Here is a 26497-nt window from a genome sequence, read left to right as displayed (position 1 = left end):
TCCCGGCTGCGCTCGCTCTGCTCCGCCCGGCAGCGGGGCCGGCCCGTGGCGAGGCGGCGCCGGGACTCTGCCCAGCCCGGAGCGGGAGCGGAGCTCGGCCGGGCCGGGCCCGCTGGAGAAGCCCGGGGGGGCCATGGCCGAGCGGGCCGCTGCCCAGGTAAGGGCCCGGCGGGCGGGGGAGCCTCGGGCCCCGGGAGCTTCTCCCCGCCCGGCCTGGGCCCCGGGAGCCGGGCCGCGGGGAGCGCGGGGGTGCCGGGGAGCACGGCCCGGGCTGCGCTGCCTCGGGGGTCGGGCCGGGGTGAAAGCGAGACCCCGGCCCGGCGCCGCTGCGGTGTGAGCCCTGCGGGACCCGGCATCGCCCCCTTGGGGTGTTTTCCTCCTGCTGCCTCCGGATCCGCCGCGGCCCCAGCTTCCCTCCCTCGCCGGGAGCAGAGCAGGTGTGTGCTGCGGGCTTCGCTCCCCCGGGTCATGCCGCCTTGTAAAGCCCCTTTCCCCTGGGCCATAGCCTGGGACTGGCCCCCCCTTTCCCCGTGCCCCGGCTTGTTACCCAGGAACGTGCCCCCAGCCTCAGCTTGGTGTCTTGTCCGGAACAGGCTCTGGCCACCCCCCTCCCGGTGTCTGTGCAGCCCCTCCCCGCTTCTGAAGGGCCCCCCCGGGGAGAGAGCCAGCTGGGCACTGCAGCGATTCCCCTCGCTGTCCTGGCTGCCGTCCAAGCCCTGGAGAGGAAGGTGGACTCTCACGCCACCCGGTTACTGGGTCTGGAGGGGAGAACAGGGATGTCGGAGAAGAAACTATTAGACTGTGAGAAGACAGTGGTGGAGTTTGGGAACCAGCTGGAGAGTAAATGGGCCGTGCTGGGAACTCTGATCCAGGAGTACGGGCTGCTGCAGAGGAGGCTGGAGAACATGGAGAACCTGCTGAAGAACAGGAACTTCTGGATCCTGAGGCTCCCCCCAGGGACTAAGGGGGAAGTCCCCAAGGTAGCTATCTGCTGTCTAGGGACCTCCGTTGTCTCATCACTGTAGTATCTGAGGCCCAGATCCTCAAAGGTATTTAGGCCCCAAGTGCAAATATCCCAGCTCTCAATGAGGAGCAGAAGTAAAGTTGGTGCTGGGTCACCTTTTGACAGGATCTTTAATATTCCCATGTCTCTGCACCACCTTGGAACAGTCTGATTTAGGAGCATGGTGGTATGAGGTAAACACCTGCCTAATGTTTAATTGTCGGACCCAGTTTATGGTTCTCTTCCCTTACTCTCATGATCTCCAAAATGCTTTTCCAATCTGGTTGCATACTTACCAACAGTCAGCTGGGCTTCCCACTTTGCCATTTGCTGGGCCTCAGACAGAGCAAGCCACAAAGCATCCAGCAGAGAACATGAGAATGGACACGCTGAGTCAGACCAATGGTCCTTCTGGCCCAGTGTCCTGTACTCCAGCAAGCGGCTGGTGCCAGATGCTTCAGAGGGAGTGAACAGCACAGGGCATTTCATTGAGTGATCCATCCCCTGTCATCTAGTCCCAGCTTCTAGCAGTCAGAAGCTAGGGACTCCCAGAGCATGGGGTTGCGTCTTGGCTAATAGCCATTGATGGACCCATGAATGTACCCAAGAGATGCCGAGATATTGGGCCCGTTGTGGGGGAGCAGTGCCATAGCTTCTCCACTGATTGGTGCAAGGGAATTGGGTAATTGTAGGCAGATATATAAATGCCGCAGTTTGATTTAGGCCAAGGCATCTTTATCTAGCTTTCCAGCTTTCCTGGTCTCCTGTGGGACACAGTTTAAACCAGGTGTAACCTGTCATGAGGAGCAGAAAGAGGTAGCCTAGAGAGGAAGTCTCCTTTACATGTATATAGCACCTTTCAGCTGGGTTATCAGCACTTTAAAGTGCTGGGGAAGCAGCATTATCCCCATTGGTACGTATGGGGAAACAGAGGCACAGGATGGTCAAGGGAGTTGGGATGGATCACTTGATGATTTCCTGTTCTGTTTATTCCCTCTGAAACACCTGGCACTGGCCACTGTTGGAGGACAGGATACTGGGCTAGATGGACCATTGGTCTGACTCAGTATGTTCTTATGAGACTGCATGTCAGTATCAGAGCTGAGGTTAGAGCCCAAGCCTGCTAACTTGAGTTTTCCTTCCTTACCACTAGGCCATGCTCCTTCCCATTAATCCTCACTGGTAAGGATCAAAGAGTAAATCTTCTCCTTATCCATTCCTGGTCTCCTCTGGCAAGAATGCCAGCAAGGGTACCAGTTTGTGCCATTTGTGAAGTGGCTGCCTGTCTGAGGAGAACTAGCTCGACACATTTCATGTGTATTACCAAACAGCTGGTGGGACGTGCTGGGTGTTGATGGCTGGGTAGGCACGGACAGTGACCTTTTAAAAAGCAAGGTGTGTGCAGATGGGATGGCAGCGGAAAGTGCTGTGTGTGTAATGCTTTTGATTTCAGGTCCCGGTTATGTTTGAAGACATCTCAGTCCACTTCTCCAGGGAGGAGTGGGAGAATTTAGAAGAATGGCAGAAGGAGCTTTACAAGAACTTGATGAAAGACAGCTATGACTCTTTGATCTCCCTGGGTAAAGATCAGATTTCACACATTGATGAGAAGCTGTGAGCTTAGCAAAGTGTCAGGTTGCCAGATTCACTGACTAAAGCTTAGGCCTAGCCGGAGCCTAGGGTGATGAAAGAAAGATGGGGACAGCCCCACCCTCAGCTAGTTCTTCCTAGTTTTTCCCCTTGGCGAGCTGCATAAATAGTTAGGGGGTGACAGCTCCTTTGGTTTCTGGTGAATGAACCTGCAGGTCCTACAGAGCCTTTGATGGGTGGTCAGTTCCACCCATCCTCCATTGGAAAGGAGCCTGGAACACATACAGCCCGGGCTTTGATACCTTCAGCTACCGTCCTGTTTGTTTATTTTCAGGTTGCATTTATTCATGCATGTGTTTTGCCCCGGCATGGAAAAAACTGTGCTAATCTGTGTGCAGGGTTTATGTGCCACCGCTGCCTTGAAAGCGTGTTTCTTGAATCAAAGCTGCATAGATTATAGTGGTAGCCTCTAGCAGTTTAACATTATGTTCCATGTTTATTACTAATACCATTTAAAACCGTACACACGTGTGCACACGCACGCAGGTTTTAGAGGAGATTGTGTTTTGAGTCAAGGGAGCTGCTGTTTTTCCCCCAATATAGTAATTAATGAGCAATAAACCAAAACGATATTTTAATTTCTACTGGCTCAGAAACACGCAATTATCTAAACCATTCTATGTCTTCCCTCTCCCCATATCCCTTCCCTGGCCTGGCCTGGCCTTGCCTTTGAAATGGACTCTGGCCTTTCTGCAGGTTTGTCGATGGACAAGGGGATTATACTGGTGCAGTGAAGAAGTCTTCAAATTGCATCATTTCTGGGAACCCCGCATCCCTTCTAGGAGTTACAATCCTGCTCCTACAGCACTTTAATGTACCTTCTTGTATGGTCTTACTCAGGGGTGGGCGAACTCTTTGGCCCAAGTGTCATGTCAGGGTTACGCAACTGTATGGAGGGCCAGGTAGGGAAGGCTGAGACTCCCCGAACAGCCTGGCCCCCACCCCCTATCTGCCTCCTCCCATGTCCTGCCCCCTGACTGCCCCCCTCAGAATCCCCGACCCATCTAACCCCCCCTGCTCCTTGATCCCTGACCACCCCCTCCCAGGATCCCACCCCCTATCCAACCCCCCCGTCCCCTGACTGCCCTGACCCCTATCCACACCCCTTCCCCCTGACAGGCCCCCAGGACCCCACACCCTGTCCAATCCCCATTGCTCCCTGTCCCGACTGCCGCAACCCCTATCCACACTCCCAGACAGGCTCCCCAGGACTCCCACGCCTATCCAACTCCCCCCATACCCTGACTGCCCTGACTCCTGTCCACACCCCTTCCCCCTGACAGGCCCCCCGGGACTCCCACACCTATCCAACCCTGTTCCCCATCCCCTGGCCACCCCCTCCTGCCCAGAACCTCCTTCCCATCCAACCACTCCCTGCCCCCCTGGACTCTCTGCCCCTTACCCAGCCCGCCAGCTCCCTGCCCCCTTACCATGCCGCTCAGAGCAGCAGGAGCTTGGAGCCCCACTAGAGCCAGCCCCGCTGCCCGGCAGGAGCAGTGGGCCAGAGCACTGGTGATGCCGCGAACTGAGGTTGTGGGGGAGGGACGACAGCAGGGGTGGGGCTGGGGACTAGCCTCCCCGGCCAGGAGCTCAAGGGCTGGGCAGGACGGTCGCGCAGGCCGGCTGTGGCCCAGGGGCTGTAGTTTGCTCATCTCTGGTCTTAGTTAACATTAGAATCTGTTCAGATTGCTCTCTTTTTTTCTAGTGAGAAACAGAGGCTGTGGGGCTTGGTTTAGATTTTTTAAAAAATTCTGCCAGGTGCCTAGTGAATATTAATCGGACACTTTGTCTTTTAATGTCTTTTTCCATGAACAGAGTGTGCCATCTCCAAACCTGACGTCCTATCACCGAATGATCAGGAGGAAGAACCAGGTGTCGGGGTGCAGGGAGAGCTGGAGGAGAGAGGAACCTCTGTGGATCCCAGCACTGGTGAGTAATAGATCTGAAACGGACAGTGCTTTGTCAATTGACTAATTATATCTTCAGATTAAAAGATCACTAGCCAGCAGTTTGCTTTCTTCAGCCTTTGGAAACTTACCGTCGAAGGACTAAACTCTCTCGAAGAACTTGCACGGTGCCCCTCACTGTGGTATCTGTGTGTTTACCTGGTATCTGACCTTCCACTTCATATAAATGTTTACACAAAAAGAAAGTTGATGTGGTTTCAGTGCTCCTGGAAGAGGCTAGATTGACAGCCCAGGACTCCACATTTGTCCTATTTATTCATTTTATTTACTTAGCTAAAAATCAGATAAACCCTTTGGTAGCTCCTATTGTTTCTGACACGATTCCCTTGCCCGTGGATTTCTGTTGTCCTTGCCTGTGAGAGTTGTCACTCTTGGAATCTCCACCGATCTCGTTCCCAGCTGACTGTGAATCTGACCCTCTGTGTTCTCAGCATTCTGGGCATTCCGCACATCTGGATCCTACAGTTTCCCTTTGTCCCATCTGGAGCCTTCTTAATGTCCATGTCCATGCCCATGTCCATTCAGTGCACGCCTCACCCCAGCAAAGGTCTGAGATCCAGTTTTAATTTCTCAGAGACAATTTAAAAAACAAAGCAATGTTTCTCCTATGTGTGAACAACAGTATTTTACATTTATAAAGGGCCTTTCATCCAGCAGCCGTCACAAACTGCATGTGCACAGCACCACTGAAATGCAGCCACCTCTGGGATGGAATGGGATGGAATGCCATAACGACCATGTTGCATGCTGGACAGAAGTAGTAGAGAGAGGATACTTGGGCTAAGGATGAGGACTCCTGAGGAATGTGTCTGAGCTCCTGCCATCTCCAGAGAGCACCTCTATTTTTAAGGTCTTCTCTGAAATACCTTCCCCAGTAACCACCCAGCCACATACATTGTAAACAACACGAGGCTCCATTTCTCTATGTGAGAAGAATTAAGAGCTCGACTGACTCTCCTGGGATTTGAACTTGTGGTTCCAGAGTGTTTGGGGATTTCAAATCTGATTCTAAGCCATCGCTTCTCATCTGAGCTCAGGGAATGAGTGTGATAGAAGGAGCTAGTTAACATGGCCAAAAAGGCATGAATAAACGTTTCCAAAGCTGAAGGAATATACCTGATACCAAAGCATCCCACGGTTTGCAGTCAGTTTTGAAATCTGTTATAAAGTGTTCAGTGGTGTCTGTGGCTTAGTGGATCAGATTCAGGACTGGAACTCGGGAGGCTGGAATTCTCTTCCTGGTACACCACTGCCTTCCTTTATGGCCTGAGGCAAGCCAGGTCAGCCTCCTGATGCCTTCGAAGTGCATGTGTATGAGAGGATAATAATGTGTACCCATCTTGGTACAGCATTTTGAGCCTTCTGCATGAAAAATAATATGCAAGTATTACTTTTAGTCTGGAGAAGAGAAGACTGAGAGGGGACATGATAACAGTTTTCCGTACATAAAAGGTTGTTACAAGGAGGAGGGAGAAAAATTCTTCTTAACCTCTGAGGACAGGACAAGAAGCAATGGGCTTAAATTGCAGCAAGGGAGGTTTAGGTTGGACATTAGGAAAAACTTCCCGTCAGGGTGGTTAAGCACTGGAATAAATTGCCCAGGGAGGTTGTGGAATCTCAGTCATCGGAGATTTTTAAGAGCAGGTTGGACAAACCCTTGTCAGGGATGGTCTAGATAATACTTAGCCCTGCCGAGAGTGCAGGGCACTGGACCAGAGACCTCTCCAGGTCCCTTCCAGTTCTGTGATTCTGTGAAGCATTATAATTGCATTAGAAAGGTATATGCAAATCTGTGTTTGCACAGAACCTAGCAGGATGGGCTGCTAGACGTTACATAAAATGACTCTGTTTACATGAACAGATTCTCCAGTTTCGACACCTGACGTTTTATCCCAGGTTAAACGAGAGGAGGGATCGTGCAGCAGAGATCAGCAAGAATTGGAAGAGAGAGAAATCCCTGCGGATTGCAGCCTGTGTGAGTTATAGAGTAATAGACTTTCGTAAACTGGGACAGAAGTTAAATGAGAGTCTCCAGCAAATCTGTTGTGGGTATCACACTGAGCAGGGGTGTGTGTGTGTGTGTGGAGGGGGTGGGATAGCACTTCCACAGCTCTTCTTTTATCCATAGGGACTTGGAAAAGGTGGGAAAACGCCATTATTCCCATTTTACAGACTGGGAGACTGAAGCACAAAAGAGACTTGCCCGAGGACATGCAGAGTCAGTGCTCAGTAGACTGGGGTCTCTGCCAGCTCTGAAATGTCAGCTCTGTGCCTTAGCCTGACCCATGTGACGTTATTGATCAGTACTGGGCTCTGGACTGGAGAAGGGGAAAGCTGAAACTGTCACTGTAGTATATCAGCTGCCCCTGTGAATCTGGCTGGTTGGGTAATTCAGCACACGTTCGGCTTCGGGCCAGCAGGTTGTGGCAGCGTTGGTCCAGCTGCCAGCCCAAGCCCCTGGAGTAACTTCATTAGCTGTCAGAAAGTAGGAAGCTTTTGTATTTGCTATGCCCAGCGCAGGGGACATGATCACATGTATTAAGCGAATGCATTCCCAGTGGTTTCTTATGGCCCAAGTAGATGAAATGGGGAAAAATAAAACCAGTGCTGGATTCTGTTCTGTTTGTTGCAGCAGGTGATGGGCTTGTGATCAAAACAGAGGATGGGACTGTCAGGGAAGGTCACAACAGCCCAGAGCCACCTGGAGTGCAACTGGGGACATGCAGAGAGAGCGAGGGGCAGGCTCCCGAGTGGGGAGCACCCTGTGAGAGTCTGCCTGGCCCGGTGGTGCATCAGAGGAGCGACCTGGGGCAGCCCAACGAATGCAGGCGGGGCCAGCATGAAATCGCTGAGCCCCAGGGCGGTGGCGCCGTCCCCCGGCTCAGCCAGCCTGCGGAGAGGCCCTTTCATTGCCTGCAGTGTGGCAAGAGCTTCACCCGGAAAGACACCCTGCTGTGCCACCAGCGCACCCACACCGGGGAGCGGCCCTACGCCTGCGCCCAGTGTGGCAAGACCTTTGCACAGCAGTCCAAACTCAGCAGCCACCGCCGCACCCACACGGGCGAGCGCCCCTACGCCTGCACCCAGTGTGCCAAGACCTTTGGCCGCAAGGAGCACTACACCCAGCACCAGAGGACCCACACGGAGGAGCGGCCCTTCATCTGCAGCCAGTGTGGGAAGAGCTTCCGCAGGTACTTCAACCTGACGGTGCACCAGCGCACCCACACCGGGGAGCGCCCCTACCCGTGCACCCAGTGCGGCCGCCGCTTCAGCCGCAAGGAACATTTCCTGCTGCACCAGCGCATCCACACCGGGGAGCGCCCCTACCAGTGCAGCCAGTGCAACAAAAGCTTCATCCACCAGTCGCGGCTCAACTACCACGCCCGCATCCACTCGGGGGAGCGCCCCTACGCCTGCGCCCAGTGTGCCAAGCGCTTTGCCGAGCCCTCCAAGCTGGCGGTGCATTACCGAGTTCACACCGGCGAGCAGCCCTACTCCTGCCTCCAGTGTGGCAAGAGCTTCGGCCTGAAGAAAAGCCTCGTCGTCCACCAGCGGAGCCATGCCCCGGAGCGGCCCTACCAGTGCTCCGAATGCGGTGTCCACTTCATCTGCCAGTCCTACCTTGTCCGGCACCAGCTGGTCCACACCGGGGAGCGCCCCTACAAATGCACCGAGTGCGGCAAAAGCTACAGCCGCAAGGAGCACCTGCAGAACCATCGGCGTATCCACACCGGGGAGCGGCCCTTCCAGTGCACCGCTTGTGGGAAGAGCTTCATCCAGAAACATCACCTCCTGAAGCACCAGCGCATCCACACCGGGGAGCGCCCCTACCAGTGCGGGGAGTGCGGGAGGAGCTTCCGCTGCAAGGGGTCCCTGAAGGATCATGCCAGGGTTCACGGCACAGAGCTGGGTCACCCGCAAGCTGCTCCCAGTCCCAGGCAGGTAGTGAAGATGGGCACCGTGGGGTGAGAATAAACGCTGGTGCTGATGGCATCCCAGTCAACAGGCATTGAGAACAGCAACACGGTAATGCAACAGGAAATGGACAAGCCCCAGACACCTGTCTGTCCTTACGCCCCAGGGGAAATTGCACAGTCCATGAGAACCTGTGCGCACTCCCGCCTGTCACGGCCGTGCAGCCTGACAAAGAGCACTAGCCACATGGGTGTGGGGGAACGTGGCCACGTCTTTGAACCAAAAAGCAAGAGCAATTTACATGCAGGCTGTTTGTGCAGAGGAAGTATCGGCCAAGGGAATGTGGGCTGCCAGTCTCCTTTTTCGATACAGGAAAACAACAACTCTTGCTTTACGTTTATAGTTGCACCTCCAATATCTGAGTTAGAATTGGGGGCCACAGCGTGAAAGCCACATCCCTAAAGATAACCATGCGGGGGGGGGAGGGGAGGGAAACGGCTGTGGGGCATGAGGAAGACGTGCTGAAGGGAAGAGAAACTGAGGCACCAAATGAGGGGGGCCAAATGAATCAGTAAATGGCGGTGTAAGTTGTATGTTCCAGGCCTGGTGAGCCCGTGAGTTGCTTGAGAGAGATAAGATGCCAGCAGTCAGAGGTTAGTAAATGGGGGTAACTGGCAAAATGATGTCCTTGGCAAGTAATTTGGGGGTTTCCCCTGCAATACAGCCTGAGTGGAGATCTTGGCAGGTAAAAACCCTTTCAAGTTACCTTTTAAAAAATGTGTCTATGAAATTTCAGGCCTGGCCATGTGTTCTCTTAATGGGCTGGGATCTCAAACCATGTTGTTTTTATTTAATAATAATAATGTAATACATTTAAATTGGGAAACATCCCTAATCACAGCCAAAAAATGGCTGCCTGAGCTCCCAGCCTGTCTATGGAGAAAGCTGTATATAAAACAAGAATAAGGTTTGAAATTTGTATCTACCTTGACACTAGCATGAAAGGCAAAAACAACAACAAAAAAGCCCTATCACTACAAACGCTGGGATTCAGCTGTTCCTACTAACCTTGTCACTGCTGGAGAACCTGCTCCAGAGCCACCAGTTCGGGTCAGAAACGGTATCTTCCTTTATCTCTGGTTTAAAAAGTGGCGTGTTGTTACCATATGGCTGAACCTGTATGGTATGTGTGTGATCTGGAATGATGTAATTACCTCTGTGTATGTGTTAAAAATAGTTTTCTAATAATGTTCTTTCACCTTAATAATAAACATTATTTTTAGCAAAGCGATTTTGTTTCAGCGTTTGGGTCTTCAGCCTCTAGAAGGCGCTGTTGGTGCTGAGGCTCTGTGACGAATATTTTTGCTTTGCTCTGTCTGAGCAGTGAGGGGCCCAACTCAGCTTTGAGAGGTGAGGTCAGAGCACAGGACTGGGAGCAGGGAATTCCTGTCCTAGTGTGGACTTGTTCCCTCTGTGACTTTGGGTGAATCATTTCTCTCTCTCTCCCTCATTTTAACCACTGGGAAACAGAGAATTAGTTTCTGGCCTGCTGTGACGGTTAGTTTGTCAGTGGAGGTGCTATACAGCTGTGGTTCTCAACACCTGGGGGGACCTGAACTCATCTAGAGATTTGCCTGGTTATACAGCAGGTTACATAAAAAGCACTAGTGAAGTCAGTACAAACTAAAACTTCATACAGACAATGACTTGTTTATACTGCTCTGTATACTAGACAGTGAAATGTAACTACAATATTTATATTCCAGCTGATTTATTTTATAATTATATGGTAAAAATAAGAAAGTAAAAACATTTTTAGTAATGTGCTGTGACACTTCTGTGTTTTTATGTCTGATTTTGTAAGCAAGTGCTTTTTAAGTGAGGTCAAACTTGGGGCCCACAGGACAGATCCGACTCCTGGAAAGGTTGAGAGCCACTGCTCTAGAGCAGCTGAGTAGTAAAATGATCCATCCCTGGAGGGCTGAGCACACTGAGGATTTGATTCTGATCTTGTGGGTCTTAGGCCAGTGTAGTTTCACGGATTTTGGTGGCATTACCCCTGACTGACACTGGTGTGAGACAGGGATCAGGTCATCAGCTTTTATATAGCTCTTCGCATATTTAAAGCACTGTACAGACGCTAAGCTAATTCATCCTGGGGTCACTCCTGGGAGGTAGGTGGCTGAGTATCATTATCCTCATTTTACAGATGGGTGAACTGAAGCATGGGGATGCTGTGACTGGCCTAAGTGAATCAGTGAAAAAGCGAGGATTTCCCTGCCTAACATTTCCATGGAACAGAGACTTCCTTCTGAGGCAGATACTGGCCCTGTCTCACTTTGTTACACCAGTGTGACTCCACTGGGTGAATTACACCAGCATAGCCTGTGAGGGAGTGTTAAATCAGGTCCACTAGCTTCACACCATTATTCTGCACAGAGTGGGAAACTGAGGCACAGGTCTCTGGCTAGGGATTTATACCATCCTCAACCTCAGGAATCCTAGCACCTGCGGTCAGTGATTTGCCAGCTCCTGTTTTCCTCAGAAAGCTTTGCTGTGAGAATGGGCAGCATCCCCCTTTCCTCTCCTCCCCCCTGCGAAATGGTGGCTTAGGGCTGCAAGAGCAAAATAGAATACGTGACAGAGCAGTGAGTTATTCCTCGATTGCCAGTTTTGTCAGTGCCTCAGTCCAGGCTGTTTATAACAGGAGCTGGGGATTGCTAGAATTCCTGGGCAGCCCGCTCATGGTATTTGAATAAATGGTTGATGCTGGGTCTCCCAGGGTATGTCTACACTGCAGTAAAATGTGTCAGCTGACTCCGGCTTGCGAGGCTATAAAATCGCTATGTTGTCAGCTGGGCTTCAGGACCCTGCGAGGGGTGGGGGGCCCAGAGCCCAGTCAGCTGCCATGGGTCAGACCAGGGCATTTTATTGCAGTGCAGATGTACCCTGAGGGTCTGATCCTGCAAAGAGCTGGCTGCCCCCAACTCAGTAGGAATGGCATGAGCATTGATGGGAGCGGGATCAAAGCTTGGCCCTAAATATCAGTTATTTGTGTATAAATTGATTTGCCTTCTCCTGGTTGAGCCTGTCTTCAGGGGCTTCCCGGCCCAGCTTTTCTCTGCAGCCCCAGGGGCTAGGAAAGCCCCCCCCATTTCTTTTTCAATGAAAACAGAGCCTGAGGACGGCAGGAGCTGGGGCTTTGAGAGGAGCACCCCAGGCCGGGGCTAGCAGCCGGAGCGGTGACCAGACAGCAAGTGTGAAAAATCAGGCCTGGGACGGAGGTAATAGGGGCCGATATAAGAACAAGCCCCAACTCTAGGGCCCGTCCCTGTAACATCAGGACATCTGGTCACCCGGGCTGTGCGCGGGGACGAGGGGCTCTGCCCAGAAGGGGGTAAGCGGCTCTGCCCCCCGAGATGAGACGGGGGCGGCGGTGCCGGGGCTCTGTCGGACGCAGGAGAGCGGGGGGAGGGAATCAAGGCTTTTGTGGGAGGGGGCTCGGCAGCCCCCCCAGGCTGGAGGTCCGGCAGGGCGCTGGCGGGGCCGGGCGAGTCCCTCCCCCCCGCGGATAAAGGACCAGCCCCAGCTCCCGGGTACGGACCGGTCCGGGTCCCGGTCCGGGGCGATGACACGGCTCCGCTCGCCCGTGCCCGGCCCCGGCGGCGGGCTCGGAGCTCGCTGCGCCCGTGCCCGGTAGGCGGCACTGCTCGGGCTCGCCGCCCCTGGCGCGCAGGACCATCGAGGCGGCGGCGGGTCCCTCCCTCCCAGGCTGCACTCGGGCCGCGCCCTCCCCAGCATGGCAGCGGGACCCAGCCCACGCCCCTAGCGAGCCCCGGGCCGGGCCGCTTCCCCCGAGAGCCACCCAGCGCGGGGCCATGGCCGAGTGGGCGCCCGCCCAGGTAAGGGCCACGCGGGGGCCCGGGACCGGCCCGGGACTCGCAGCTCCCAGCAGGGCAGGCTGGCCCCGGGCTCGCCCCCCCAGCCTTGCCCGGGAGAGTGACCCCTCTCGTCCCGGCCCTCCTGGGCGATCCCAACCCCCGCGCCTCTCGTAGCACCTGGGGGGGAGGAGGGCAGGAGATCAGCGGGGGGCCCAGCAGCGTGCGGGGTGGCTGGGCAGGGGCAGTGGGGTGAGGCCTCTCGGCTTTGGAGGTGCCCTGCCCTGCCCTGCCCTCCCCTCCCCTCCCCTCCTCATTGCCCACGCGGAACAGCGGACATGAGGGGACTGACTCGCCCCTGCCGGGATTTGAACCTTGGGATTCAGGGTAGCTGGGGACTTCTGGGCCGGATGGGGCCGCCGCACCTCAGGACTGGGAAAGGGCCACTGGGGCTTCCCCGTGGCAGGGAGGTTGTTTTCAGCTGAGCTGGGGAATCATCGGCGCTACAGACTCTTGCCCAGTTGGCTCTTCCCTGAAGCACGAGTCCTTATACATTTCCAGCCTTCTCGGGAGGCTTTTATGATTCATGGGAATATCCAGTCCTTTGTTGGTCCTCATGGAGCTCTTGGTGTCACACGCATGTTGTGGCAGTGAGTTCCACTGGCTTACACAGTTTTGCTTGCTTAAAATAATTTACTTTTCACTTTAATTGACTGTCCTTGTGTTCTTATGCTCTGAGAGAAGGTGAACAGGGGTTCCTGAGTGACTGCCTCGAGACCACTTGCTATTCTGTAGACCTATATCGTCTCCCGCTCTGTCTATACCAAGCAGCCCCAATCGTTTCAATCTCTTCCCATAAGGAAGTCTCTTTCCGGCCTCTAATCATTTGTTGTCCATCTCTAATCCCCTTCTGCTCTGCTTATTTTCACTGAGAAAGTGACCAGAACTGACCCCAGGAGTCCAGCGGCGGGGGTCCCATTGACTGGTATAATGGTGTAAAAACTAGAGCTGGCGAAAAACACAAATTCAATTTCACAAAAAAAAATTGCGCTTTCAGAATTTATTTTCATTCTGCATCAGAAGGAAACGGAAAAATTTTGAAATTTTCCATGAAAAAACATAAATGAGAGATTTCCTCTAGAATAGCCAATAGTCCAGTGGTGGGATGTCTGAGACCCCAGTTCAAATCCCTGTTCTAACCACTGGGGTGAGATGCTCTCTGGTTTTGACCGGAAATTCCATCCTAGACCTGGGAAAGCTTCTAGACAAAAGTTTCCTCAAAACAGATCCATTTCTGTGGAAAAAATTCAGGTTAGACAAATCAGCATTTTCCAGTGGGGGGAAAATGTTTGATAAATTCTCAGCCCAATAGAACAATAACCTGCTCAGTATTGTTTTCTGTCCTGCTCCTCATGCATCTGACATCTTGCTTGCTTTTTCTGACCACAGCTACATGTTGACTTGCTAGACTGAACTTTGAATTTCACACAGCGTGCTCGGGAAGCTCAAAATACATCCTCCAGCATGGGTTACGTTGTGTTTTTCAGCAAGGAATATCGTCTGCCCTTGTGCTGCCCATCTGCCTAGCCTGGAAAGGTCCCTCTTGAGTCTTCTATAGTCCTGACTAACCTGAATTTCTTTTGCCATCATCAGACCTTTGCCCCCTTCTTCCCAGTTAGTAAATATCTTAGTCACTGATCCTAGTGCAGATCTTTGGGGCACCTCACTCTTCACCATTTGCCTTGATGGAAAATTAGCCATTCATGCCTAGCCACGGCCACCTGGGGGGTGTGTGTGGGGGGCAAGTAGGGCAATTTGCCCCGGGCCTGGCAGGGGCCCCGTGAACCCTGGCCCGGCGGCCGTCCGGGTCTTTGGTGGCATTTTGACGGCAGGGGGCCCTTCAGTCGCTCCTGGTCTTTGGTGACATTTTGATGGTGGAGGACCCTTCAGTGCTGCCGAAGACGTGGAGTGACTGAAGGACCCCCCCGCCATTGAAATGCCCCGTGAGCCCTGGCCTGGCAGCCATCCGGGTCTTCGGCGGCATTTTGACGGCGAGGGGCCGGCCCTTCAGTCGCTCCACGTCTTCGGCAGCATTGCGGCGGTGGGTGGCCCTTCAGTCACTCCGGGTCTTTGGCGGCATTTTGGTGGCGGGGGGCCCTTCAGTGCTTCCGAAGGCGTGGAACGACTGAAGAGCCCCCTGCCATCGAAATGCCCCGTGAGCCCTGGACCGGTAGCAGTCTGGGTCTTCGGCAGCATTTCGGCGGCGGGGGACCTTTCAGTCGCTCCTGGATTTTGGCGATGGGGGGGCCCTTCAGTCACTCCGGGTCTTCGGCGGCATTTTGGCGGTGGGGGGCCTTTCAGTGCTGCTGAACACACGGAGCAACTGAAGGGCCCCCTGCTGCTGAAATGCCGCCAAAGACCCGGCCTGCCGCTGGTGAGTACAAGCAGCGCAGCTCCCCCGCTTTGCCCGAGGCCCCCTGAATCCTCTGGGCGGCCCTGTTCCTAATGGCCATGAAAGGTTAGCCCAAAGCCAGTTAGAGTCCCCAAACTATGGCTTCTACTTTCCTGCTAAACTCTTTGGATCTGTGTTGCCCTCATCCTCCTAACCTGCGCCCTCCTCATTTGATTAGTCGTCTGTTGTGTCCTGTCTCTGCCCTGTAGATTGTGAGCTCACTGGAGCAAAGTCTCATTTTCCTGTGCAGCATCTACCACTACAGAGCCTTGATCCGCGGTTAGGGTTCCTGACTCCCACTGGGATAACAATGAATGGAAAGACTCCCGTTGGTTTCAGTGGGCTTTGGATCAGCTCCTAACTGGTGTTACTGGAAGCCGGTGGCTATTCCAGCTGCCCCAGTGGTGAGCATGGTATAAATACCTGGCTAGGCTCCACTGGAGTAAGTGAGTGCAGGACAGGGACAGAGTAACATCAGGGAGGTGTTTTGTTTGGATGTCTCTCAAGAGCTGGGTGCTTTGTTTGTTGTGCGTGAAGCTCATTTCTGTTGTCTCCCCTGCACACACTCCCTTCCTGCCTTGGCCTATCGCGCTCTCTTCTCCCCACACTGGCCTGGCCTGCCTGGACATTCCTCTGCAGGGTAGAACGGTGTTGTGGGAGGAGGAATTAGCTACAATAAGAACTGACCTAATTTGCCTCTTTTCCTTTTGACCTGTGGATTTTCGCCAGTCTCTGCACTTTCTTTCCAGCTGGGGTTGGAAGCCCAAGCAGTGAAGTACAGGGAGGGGGAAGGATGGCCTTGCATTTCTAGACTGGCTGGAAACAGGATGCGCTGGATTTCACAGCCAAGAGCTCGAGTTCCTTATTGATCCAGGCCAATTCCCAGCCAGTGAGGTTCAGACAAACATTGGGGTGTTTGGACCCTGATCCACATCCTCCCTGATCCTTTAGTGTTTTGCCACTGAATAAACACAACTTCAGCCATTGTTGATCTCTCTCCCTGCAAACAGATTCAGGAATGGAACGTCGAGGCGCAACATCTGCTGCCTTTGCAGCCGCCCCTTGTCCCCGAGCGCGCTCACATGAGAGAAGCACAGCTGCACACGGCAGAGGCCTCTCTCTGGACTGTGGTGGCTACAGTGCAGGCCATGGAGCGGAAGATCGATCTGCTGGCCACGCGCCTGCTGAGCCTGGAGGGGCGATCTGGGACGGCCGAGAAGAAATTAATAGACTGTGAAAAAACAGCAATGGAGTTCAATAACCAGCTGGAGAGTAAGTGGGCCGTGCTGGGAACACTGATCCAGGAGTACGGGCTGCTGCAGAGGAGGCTGGAGAACGTGGAGAACCTGCTGAAGAACAGGAACTTCTGGGTCCTGAGACTCCCCCCAGGCACTAAGGGGGAGGTCCCCAAGGTAATGCTATCCCAGCGAGTGCTGAGAAGCATGTGCTGAAATGTTCTGTACTATCCCCATGATGTGTAGGCCCTTGTGTTTACTGCTATGGAATGGCTGGGAATGAGGAGGAGTGGGAATGCTGCACAATATGGTGGGTCAGTGTAAGTTCCCTTTCTTTCCTGTGAATCTTTGCATGAAATGGACGTTGGGGGAAGGTGTTGGCTGGGTGGCACTGGAGGCCGAAGTCGTCCCGTGTCAGAGAGCAGCGGGCAGCACTCCAAGCTTCCCTCCATTGCCCCACTGCGACCCTCTCCTGGAAGAACCATTGAACTAGGGCAGTTCGGTCTCCATGGCCCATTCGGTCTTTGGCCTGTTTGCTGAGACTGCCAACAAAGGTGTCAGTTGGCACCAAAAGGGATGCTGACTTCGGCAGTGTAGACACTGTTCCCTGGGCGTTGGACTGAGACTGCCAGCTTACACAGGTAGATTTTTAGGGCCCATTGCTATTGTCTGGTGTGAGCTCTTGTCTAACGCAGGCCAGTTCTACTGACCTCCCACACGCTTGTGATTGCAGATGCCGGTGACATTCGTCGACGTGGCTGTCTATTTCTCCGCGGAGGAGTGGAAGAATTTGGAAGACTGGCAGAAGGAGCTATACAATAACCTGGTGAAGGAGAACTATGAATCTTTGAGCTCGCTGGGTAAACATGCGTTTTCACTTGCTTACCAGATGGTGTGTGTGACATCTGTGGCAGCCCCAGCCCTTTTCATTTCAGCTGGAGCAGTGGCTATACCCTCCCGAAGGCTAGAAATTAGACCTCAAATCCACACGTCCTCCCATTTAATGGGAGGGACTCACCTACCCTGTCGTGGGTCCAACCTGTCCGTCTCCAGGGTTTGTTATATCTGGAGTCGCACTTGCTGACATCAGGGCTAAAATTGGCCCAGTGCTGATCTGATCTTGTGCACGTTCAGCATGGCCCTGATGAAAAATCTGCTTCGTTAATGCGGAGCCAGGTGAGTAAATGGTATAGGTGGGTGTTGCTTGCCCTGCCTTGGACTGGTTTAAGCGTTTGTAGTTTTATGAGTAGGTGAGTGACTTATCATTTGTACTCTGTGAGCTTCTCTCTATGTGGAGAGCTCTGAATTTAGAGCACAGCTTATCTTCCGCTGAATGCTTTCCTGGCCCACAGGCTCTTTGCCAATAGCTTTTGCTGCAAAGTTTTCCCCCATCCCCTCCAGTGATGAAAGGGGGTTGGCTTGAAATAAATGAAAAGTCTCTAACAATCGCACGCTGTAAAATGAACCACTGGGTTCCCCCGATATCTTTTCTGTGGACAGACCGTACCCGTTCCAAAGCGGACCCCGAGGCCCGGATTGAACGAGGGGAAGAGGCATGTGTCCAAGATCAGCAGGACTTAAAGGAGAGAGAAATCCCTCCAGAGCCCTGCACAGGTGAGGAATGAGATTCGAGCAAATCAGGGGCAGGGAGTGGAATGTGAATTGCTGCTGATGTGGCCGTATCCTGGTCATGGTATCACTCAGGGTTTTCCTCCAGTCCTGACTTCGTCCACTTCGGCTCTGTTTGGTCTTTTAACCATTCAGGACATCTGGCCATTGGTGACCCCTTTTACTTGGCTCCACGCCTCTGCCTCTCACTGCTCGTTCCTTATCTCTGTTGATGGCTGTACCTCGGGCGCTAGACCACTTCTCTTAAGGCTTAACTCCTGCTCCGCTTCGCCAGGGGATGTTGGGAAGGCAAAAGTGTAACTGGGTTCAAAAAAGAACCGGATACATTCATGGGGGTCTGGCAATGGCCATTAGCCAGGAGGGTCCTGTGATCTGGGTGTCCCTAAACTTCTGGCTGTCAGAAGTTGAGAGGGGAAGACAGGTGGATGAGTCCTTGATTGCCTTGTTCTGTTCACTGCCCCTGAAGGTCTGGTACTGGCAGGACGCTAGGCTAGATGGGCCATTGGTCTGACCCAATACATCAGCTCTTACGTAATGGGAAAGCGGTAAATTCTAGCTGGTGCACGTTGAGGCTCGGAGTGAGGACTCCTGGCTTCTGCTCCTAATTTTGCCACTGACCTGCTGTGGGATATTGGGCAAGTCACTTAGGCTCATATTTTCATAAGTGGCCTGATTTGGGGGTCCCCATTTTTTAGTGCCCAGCTTGAGACCCCTCATACCTGGTTTTCAGAGATGCTGATCACCTGGAGCTCCCATTGACTTCAGATTAATGGATACTCAGCACCTGGATAATTAATTACTTTAAAATTAGGTCCCTATTGGAAAGTATAGGTGTAGCCGGTCTGTGCCTCAGTGTCCCCACCTGTAGAAGTGATCAGTGCTTAATACTGAATTACCTCACAGGGAGATTTTGGAGTTTAATGAATTAATATTTCTAAAGCACCTCAGCAGGTCCCGTGTTCCAAATAGCTAATGTGAAACACAATCCAGGAGCAGACTGGAACTGAGGAAGGTTTCACTCTCTGGTGTTGCATATATTTACATAAGAACGACCATACTGCGTCAGACCAATGGTCCATGCAGCCCATTCTCCTGACTCTGACAGTGGCCAGTGCCAGGTGCTTCAGAGGGAAGGAACAAAGCAGGCAATCATCAAGTGATCCATCCTTTGTCGTCCAGTCCCAGCTTCTGGCAGTCAGAGGCTTAGGGACACCCAGAGCGTGGGGCTGTGCCCTCTGATCATCTTGTAATAGCCATTGATGGACCTATCCTCAATCAGCGTATCTCATTCTTTTTTTTAACCTAGTTACACTTTTTCCCTTCCCAACATCCCTTGACAGTGCGTTCCACGGGCTGACTGTGCGTTCTGGGAGGAAGTACGTCCTTTCATTTGTTTTCAATTGCTGCCTGTTAATTTATCAGGTGACCCCTAGTTCTTGTGTTATGTGAAGGGGTAAATAACACTTCCCTATTCGCGTTCTCCACACCAGCCATCGATGTTCTAGATGTCTGTCATGCCCTCCCTTAGTCGTCTCTTCTCTAAGCTGAACAGTCCCAGGCTTTTTAGTCTCTCCTATGGAAGCTGTTCCATACCCCTAATAATGTTTGTTGCCATTTTCTGTCCTTTTTCCAATTTTCATATTCCTTTTTTGAGATGGGGCGACCAGAACTGCACCCTGTATTCTGTTCATATTTGGTCACTTTTTTGAGGCCTCCTGGAGAAAGGGGACTTATAGGGCACGTCTACATTGCAATAAAACACCGTCAGCTGGCCTGAGCTGCAGGGCTATACAACTGTAGTGTAGACATCTGGGCTCTGGGACCGTGGGAGGGAGAGGATCCCGAAGCCCAGGCCCTAGCCCAGGTCAGCTGACATTGGCCAGCTGCATGCGTGTTACTGCAGAGTAAACATACTCTTAGGAAGGGATTTACCCCTGACTGTAATGTTCCCGCTGATGGCACTTTCATGCATAGCAAGGTGATGTGCTGTGTACCATATTCACCCCTCGGCCAGGAGTCTGCTAACACATGCGTGTCTATTCAGAACATGCTCTCTCCAGCATGCGGAAACGGCATTGCTTTGAGCTGGGTGTGAACGATTCAGTGGCTGATACGCGAACAGCTTCTAATTCTCGATCCCTCGAACAGAATCCCTGATGTCAACGCCTGACATCCTGTCCCGGATCAAACAAGAGGAGGGGCCTTTTGTCGGGGAGCAGCAGTTCTCGGAGGAGAGAGGAATCCCCGTGGACCCCTGCGCAGGTGACTCATCGATTCAAACAACTTGCAGATAATGAGTGCGGCAAAGAGCAGGAAATTGGGCATAGCTTCCTCTCAGAAGTCTGCTAGCTCTGTAGCTTTGCTCATCCATTTCATGGGTCTTGTCCTGACACTGACTTGTTGTACGACCTTGGGCAAGTCCCTTGAGGCCCAAATTTAGCAACCTCTGACTTTTTTGGAGGGGAAGGGTGAGGAGGCCTCCATTTCCTCCTAGATGCCAGCTTCTTCTGATTCTAATCCCTCCTTTTGGTGAGCAGTGTGACCTCCAGGGCACAGTACAGACCTGAATTGCCTTGTGCACCTGTTTGCATCTCTTCTGGCTCCCCTCAACGCAGAGCCTGCCCATCAGTTTGAGAGCAGAGTGTTCCGTGGCTGTTAGAACATAATGTGTTTCCACTTTTTCCCTCAGGAGCAGACGCTCTGATTTCTGCCCATGACTTTTTATCCTGGATTAAACAAGAGGAGGAGCCCTGTGTCCGGGATTCATGGGAGCTGGCTGAAAGAGAAATCCTCACTGGCCCTGGCCCAGGTGAGCAATGGCTTAAAAGAAGCCAGAACCAGTGAGTAAAGTGCAAAAGTCAGCAGTCCAGGTGCCCTTCGGGAGCTCTGCGGATGGGAAGGTTTGTCCTGTCTTCGTGGCAGACACCAGTTTGTAGATTTTAAGGCCGGAAAGGACTAGTGTGATCAGGTCGTCTGATCTCGTGTATAAGGCTAGTCAAAGAATCTCCCTCCAAATGATCCCTGCAGAAGCTTCCTGATAGGTCTAGCGCTGGGCAGCTTCTCTCTCCCTTCGTGCACACAGCCTTTTGCAGAGTCTTCAGCTGCCTGTGGCAGAAGTGGCGTCAGGCTGGGTCTACATCTGAATGTTCTGCGGGTGTAGCTGTGTTGGTGAGAAGTGTGAAAAATCCCCCTCCACACACACAACCAACAGAGCTGTGCCATCAAAAGCCCCAGTGTAGACACGGCTTTGCCGACAAAAAGTCTCTTTGCTGGCAAAGCTCATGTCATTTGGGGAACGGGTATCAGCACTACAGCAAAAGGACTCTTGCTGATATAAGCTACATCTGCACGAAGAGGGTTTGCTGATCAGGCCGGACAGGGATCCTTTCCTAGCACAGTGACAGACTGCAGGAGCTCAGCGGGTTTAGCTCAGCAAAGAGGATGTGAAGGGGTGACTTGATGACAGTCCGTAAGTACCTACCTGGGGAACAATATCCAGACTCGCAGAGACAGCAGGTCTAACACAACCCAGTGGCTGGAAGCTGAAACTAAACAAGTTCAGACAGGCAACGAGGTGCAGTTTTTAACAGTCAGGGTGGGTTGTGCAGGGGCGGCTCCAGGCCCCAGCACGCCAAGTGTGTGCTTGGGGCGGCAAGGCACGGGCAGCACTCTGCAGGCGTCACGGGGGCGGCAGGCAGGGTGCCTTTGGCAGCTTGTCTGCGAGAGGTCCGCTGGTCCTGCGGCTTCTGGACCTCCCGCAGGCACGGCTGCGGGAGGTCTGCCGAAGCCGCGGGGCCAGCAGACCTCCCGCAGGCAAGCCGCCAAAGGCAGCCTGCCTGCCTTGCTTGAGGTGGCAAAATGCCTAGAGCCGCCCCTGGGGTTGTGGGTGGGTTTTACCAGGGGTTGTGGTGGGTTCTCCAGCACAGACCGTTTTAAACCAAGATGGAATGTTTTAAAAAAAAAGAATAAATAAATCTGCTCTAGGGTTTTTTGGGGGCAGGTCTCTGTTATACAGGAGGTCAGAGGGGATGATGACAGTGGTCCCTTCTGGTCTCATGCAGACCAGGCCTTCGTCTCCTCTGTACAAGGAGATGCTGGCCAGTTGTTCCCTCTAGTTTTTATGTCCATGTGTGGAATGAATTTTGCTCTGGGCCCCAGTATGGAGGTTGGACAGTACGGACACATCACCTTCATGTCAGTGCACATAACAAAATTCATGTGGGGATGGGGCCGAGGGGTTTGGAAGGGGTATGTGTGTGTGTGAGAAGGAGGTACAGGGCTCAGGGCTGGGGCAGAGGGTTTGGGTGCAGGCTCTGGGGTGGGACCAGGGATGAGGGGTTGGAGGTGCAGGCTGTTCCAGGGCTGTGGTGGGGAAAGAGGACTCTTTTTTCCACCCTTCCCTCCCCCCCAGCCCTCTCTCACCACAGCAGCTTGGAGCCGGGGGAGAGGGATCTCTCCCGGGGCAGCTCTGGCAAGACTGAGCTGAGCTGAAGGAGGGGCTCCTCTCCCCCGGCGGCGGCAAGTTTGGGGCAGTCCGCGCTGGGGCAGAGGCATCTCTCCGCGCCACAGCCCTGAGCCCTTTCATGGGGCTTAATAGGCAGCTGCGCAGCCACACAGCATAGAGGGAACTTAGATGCTGCCTCCTCTCCTACGCCCGGTCCTAGATGGCCCGGAGCTGATCCCTGCACAGAGTGCGTTCATGGGGCCTAATGGGGAACTTCCCCCGCTGTTTAGTCCCAGGGCAGGGTTGTGCGGCTCAGGTGGTTAGATCCTCAGTGATTGTAGCCTTGGAGTCTCGTAGCACATTTCCCCCACCTCCCAGCACCCGTTCAACTCCATGTGTGCCGAACCTTGGGAGACGGCTGCTCCTGGCTTGGAATAGGCACCCAGCTGGGAACTTTTATCTTCAGCCTGCGACTGGTTAACGTGCTCAGCTGTGAAAATATGACTTTGGGTTGGTTGGTTTTCGTGACTGAGTGGCTGGCTTGGTGTTTGCAGGGATGAGAGCACCTTTGGGTTTTGGTAGCACCTAGAGGCTCTAACTGAGATCATGCAGGGTGCTGCACGGCCCCACAGCGAGAGATGGCCCCACCACCAGAGCTCATGAGCACCATAGACCAGACAGAGAAAATCCCCGTTGTACAGATGAGGAACTGAGCCTCAGAGAGACAAATGCCTTGGCTGTGGATGTGACGGAGCTGGGAATGAAACCCAGATCTCCTGAGTGCCAGCTCGGTGCCTGTTTGACCGATCTTAGTAATATGCTTAGAGTGGACAATTGACACACACAATCCCTTCCCAAGCCAGAAACCTTTATTCGCGCTCCACTATCTGATTGCCATGTGACGGAGTGTCGTCTCGTCATTTAAAGCATGGCTGGAAGGCGCTCAGATGCTCTGGCGATGAGGATTGTTTAAGGACCTGCCCAGAACAGAGTAGAACTGGGACAAAAGATGCTCTCGAGGGAGGGATTTGGGACTCCTGGGTTCTCTCCCGACCCCCAGCCTCTCCTGGCAGGAAGTCGTGAAGGAGTGTACTATAGATGTTAGGAGTCGGGACCCAGCTCCCCTGGGCTGTTCAGAGATTGTGAGGTCAGTAGGGACCATTAGCTCATCCAGCCGGAGGCAAAGTGGTTAATGTTTGCTGAGTTTTTTGAGCTCCTCGGTTGAGAGGTGTGCTAGCAGGGGAAGTACTGTTCTGACACATTCAAACAAACAGGGATTTTTGCCCCGCTGCTCTGGCCCTTGCCCTGTGAGGACGTGTCGGGAATGATCTGCAAAGCCCTGTTTCCTACGTGGCTGAGACCAGAGGGTGCTTTGGGTGGCGGTGACCCAGTTCTCTCTGGATGAAGTCCACCCATTAGCCAGGGAGCGGCTTGGGTCAATGGGACTTGAATGGTGCTCAGACCTGGTACTGACCCCCCATCCCTGTCTCCCGGGGCTGGGGCTGGCCTTCTGCAAAGAGCTGGATGTAATGGAGAGAGCTCAAACCCTTCTCACCGCCGGTCTCCATTCCAGCTTCAGCCTAGCCCAGGCCACTGAGACCCTCGGCTCCGTGGGACCGTGCTGTGGATCGGGGCCCTTTCCCCCAAAGAGCCAGGGATGAGATTCTCTTTCTTTCTTCCGGCAGGCAACGGGCTTATGGTGAAGTCGGAGGAGCAGCGTCACCGCCAAGCAGGCCCAGAAGAGCTGGGGCTGCTGGGGGGCTCTGGGGAGCCGCTGTACCAGGCCCCTGCCTACGGGAGCCAGCGTGGCTCGGTGACACAGCAAGCCGACCCTGGCGAGAACAGACTGGGTAAATCCTTCCGCTCGGATGCCAGCTTCGGCGAGTTACCAGGCACCTTGATCCCGCGGGGAGCCGGCGCGCTGGGGGAGGAGCGGCCGCACGGCTGCGCCGAGTGCGGGAAGAGCTTCAGTGTGAAGAAGAGCCTGAAGATCCACCAGCGGAGCCACGCCAAGGAGCGGCCCTACGCCTGTGGGGAGTGTGGCAAGAGCTTCAACTGCCACTCGGGGCTGGTGCGGCACCAGATGATCCACCGCGGCGAGCGGCCCTACAAGTGCGAGGAGTGCGGGAAGTGCTACAGCCGCAAGGAGCACCTCCAGAACCACCAGCGGCTGCACACCGGCGAGCGGCCCTTCCAGTGCGCCGCCTGCGGGAAGAGCTTCATCCGCAAGCAGAACCTGCTGAAGCACCAGCGCATCCACACTGGGGAGCGGCCCTACCAGTGTGGGGAGTGCGGGAGGAGCTTCCGCTACAAGGAGTCCCTCAAGGACCATCAGCGGGTTCACGGCACGGAGCTGGGGGCCCCCCCTGGGCTCCCGCCGGCCCTGGGCAGTGGGGACTAGATCCCGGGACTCCGTGGCCTAGACCACATGGCAGCTCGGGACTGGGTTGTAACCGACCACGAGTTAAATCCAAGGCAGCGAAGTGAAAACCAGTGCCAGAAACGAAGCTTTTACCAAATACGTCTGCGGGGTGCGAGGCAGCCGGGATGTCTGGCACGTCCTCGGAGGGACCCCCAGCACGTTTTTCATACCTATCTCCCATCCCCTGGACAAGCCCCTTCCATGCAACCTGCAGAGAGAACCGGAAAGGCCGGTGCATGCGCCGAACGCTGCTCCCCGCCTCCTCCCGTGCCCAAAGAGCAGCCCCGTCCCTCCCGAGTCCCCACTAATGTCCTGCTCTGGTTCTAAACCCCCTCCTGGGGCTCTTCTCTAGAACCCGCTTCCTTTCTCCCGCTCCACACCCACAGCGGCACGATTGTGTGAGAGCCTTCTCCTCTGCAGCTCCTGCCCCCAGAGCTGCCTCTCCCCACATTTCTCCTCCCACTGGATGTAGATTGACTCTTTCTCACCTGTTGCTCTGTGTCCTGCCCTTCTCCCGCCCCCCTGTTGTTTTTACATTTTAATTTCATAAGCGTGCAGTTAAACTCTGTCAAGTGTTTGGCGGTGTAGTTTTATATGGCAGATGCAATGCAAAATAAAGTTGTGTTGGCCTGTTCCTGGTGTTGGATCATTCCTACAGCTAACCCTACTCAGCCAGCCGGCCCCATGAAATCCTATGGGAGACCATTGCCAAGAACACAGCAGTCGGGTTTTTTACACTGATGGTGGCCCACCAGGGCCAGTGCACCCTGGGCGGATTCTCGTTTACACTAAAGCTCTGCTGGCATGAAGGGGCTGGGATAGGTCCACCCACTTTCCAAGCTCCTCTATGCTGCTGGAGTGGGGGCAGGGCTTCTAATGTAAATGAGGATCGGGCCCCTTTTCTCATCAGAACCCAATGGAAAGTCCTTCCTCGCAGGTTTGCTTCTGCCCACGTTGGGTGCAGTGAGAGTGCCACTGGCGTCTGCCGGGGTGGGCTCGTCTGATGTGCGCCACACTAGGACAGCCCCCCCACTGGGTCCCCACAAGCTTGCCGCTGGGATCACCGGAGCTAGGGCAGCTGCAGGCCAAACGGACCGGCCGTCAGGCAGAGGCACATCAGAACCTGGCACGTGGAAGTGGCTGGTTCTGGCCCCGTCGGGTTGGGCTGATCAGCAGTGGTGTGATTAGAGTCCTCGCATGCTAACCAGGACTGGGTATTGACCCAGCAACATGCTGCTCCTTTCCCCACGAGCTGGCAGCCCCTGCCCTCCTCTGCCGTTTCCTTATTTGTTAGCTCGGCGGGCACGAGGAAACGCTCTGTGATCTCCAGTTAGAAGCCTCTTCACCTGCACGGCCCAGTGAGTGCATAGGACTTCGGTGGTCCCTCGTCCCGGCCTCTGCAAGCACAGAGAGGTAGTGGTGAGAGGAAGCTGCTAGCTGCCTGAGATGCATACTGCAGGGGGAGGGGTTACCACCAATCTCCCGTCCCCCCAGTGCCCAAGAGGTGGTCCAGAGTCTCCGTGGACCTGATCGGCTGACGTGTCTCTGACCTTGGTCTGGTCTGGTCTGTGTTGGGCGTGCCACCGTGTTCTCCTGTTGGGTCGTTCTGGTGCATCTTGTCCCTGCCCTAGTCCTCACTGGCCTCAGTCATTCTCTCTCCTCAGTAGAGTCCTTTGGGCCTCTGGCAATGACAGGTGCTTGGTTCCAAGGCCTCGTAAAGTGGCAGGGAGCCGGTGACATGGTGAAATGTAACCGCCTCTGATGTCCTTTTCCAGATGGTGCTATTTCCAAACCTTACCTCCTGTCCTGGACAGAAGAGCCGTGTGTCCGGGACCCGGGGGGCTTAGCAGAGAGCGTGATCCCTGTGGGATTCGGGACAGGTCAGTAATCACCTGCAGCTGG

General features: G+C 54.1%; 1 protein-coding gene across 1 annotated transcript; it reads left to right on the top strand.

The window, feature by feature from the left end:
- Positions 1-25229, top strand: LOC115647268. The gene is made up of 13 exons (XM_030554172.1): positions 1-157; positions 594-980; positions 2457-2583; positions 4469-4582; positions 6482-6595; positions 7253-8585; positions 12236-12437; positions 15876-16277; positions 16834-16960; positions 17601-17714; positions 19878-19991; positions 20419-20538; positions 23859-25229. The coding sequence occupies exons 1-13, from the start codon at positions 134-136 to the stop codon at positions 24572-24574; spliced, it is 3894 nt and encodes a 1297-aa protein (XP_030410032.1). The 5' UTR covers positions 1-133; the 3' UTR covers positions 24575-25229.
- The last annotated feature ends 1268 nt before the right edge of the window (positions 25230-26497 follow it).

Source organism: Gopherus evgoodei, chromosome 2, assembly GCF_007399415.2.
Source record: "Gopherus evgoodei ecotype Sinaloan lineage chromosome 2, rGopEvg1_v1.p, whole genome shotgun sequence".
NCBI lineage: Eukaryota > Metazoa > Chordata > Testudines > Testudinidae > Gopherus > Gopherus evgoodei.
This window is presented reverse-complemented; position numbering and strand designations above follow the sequence as displayed.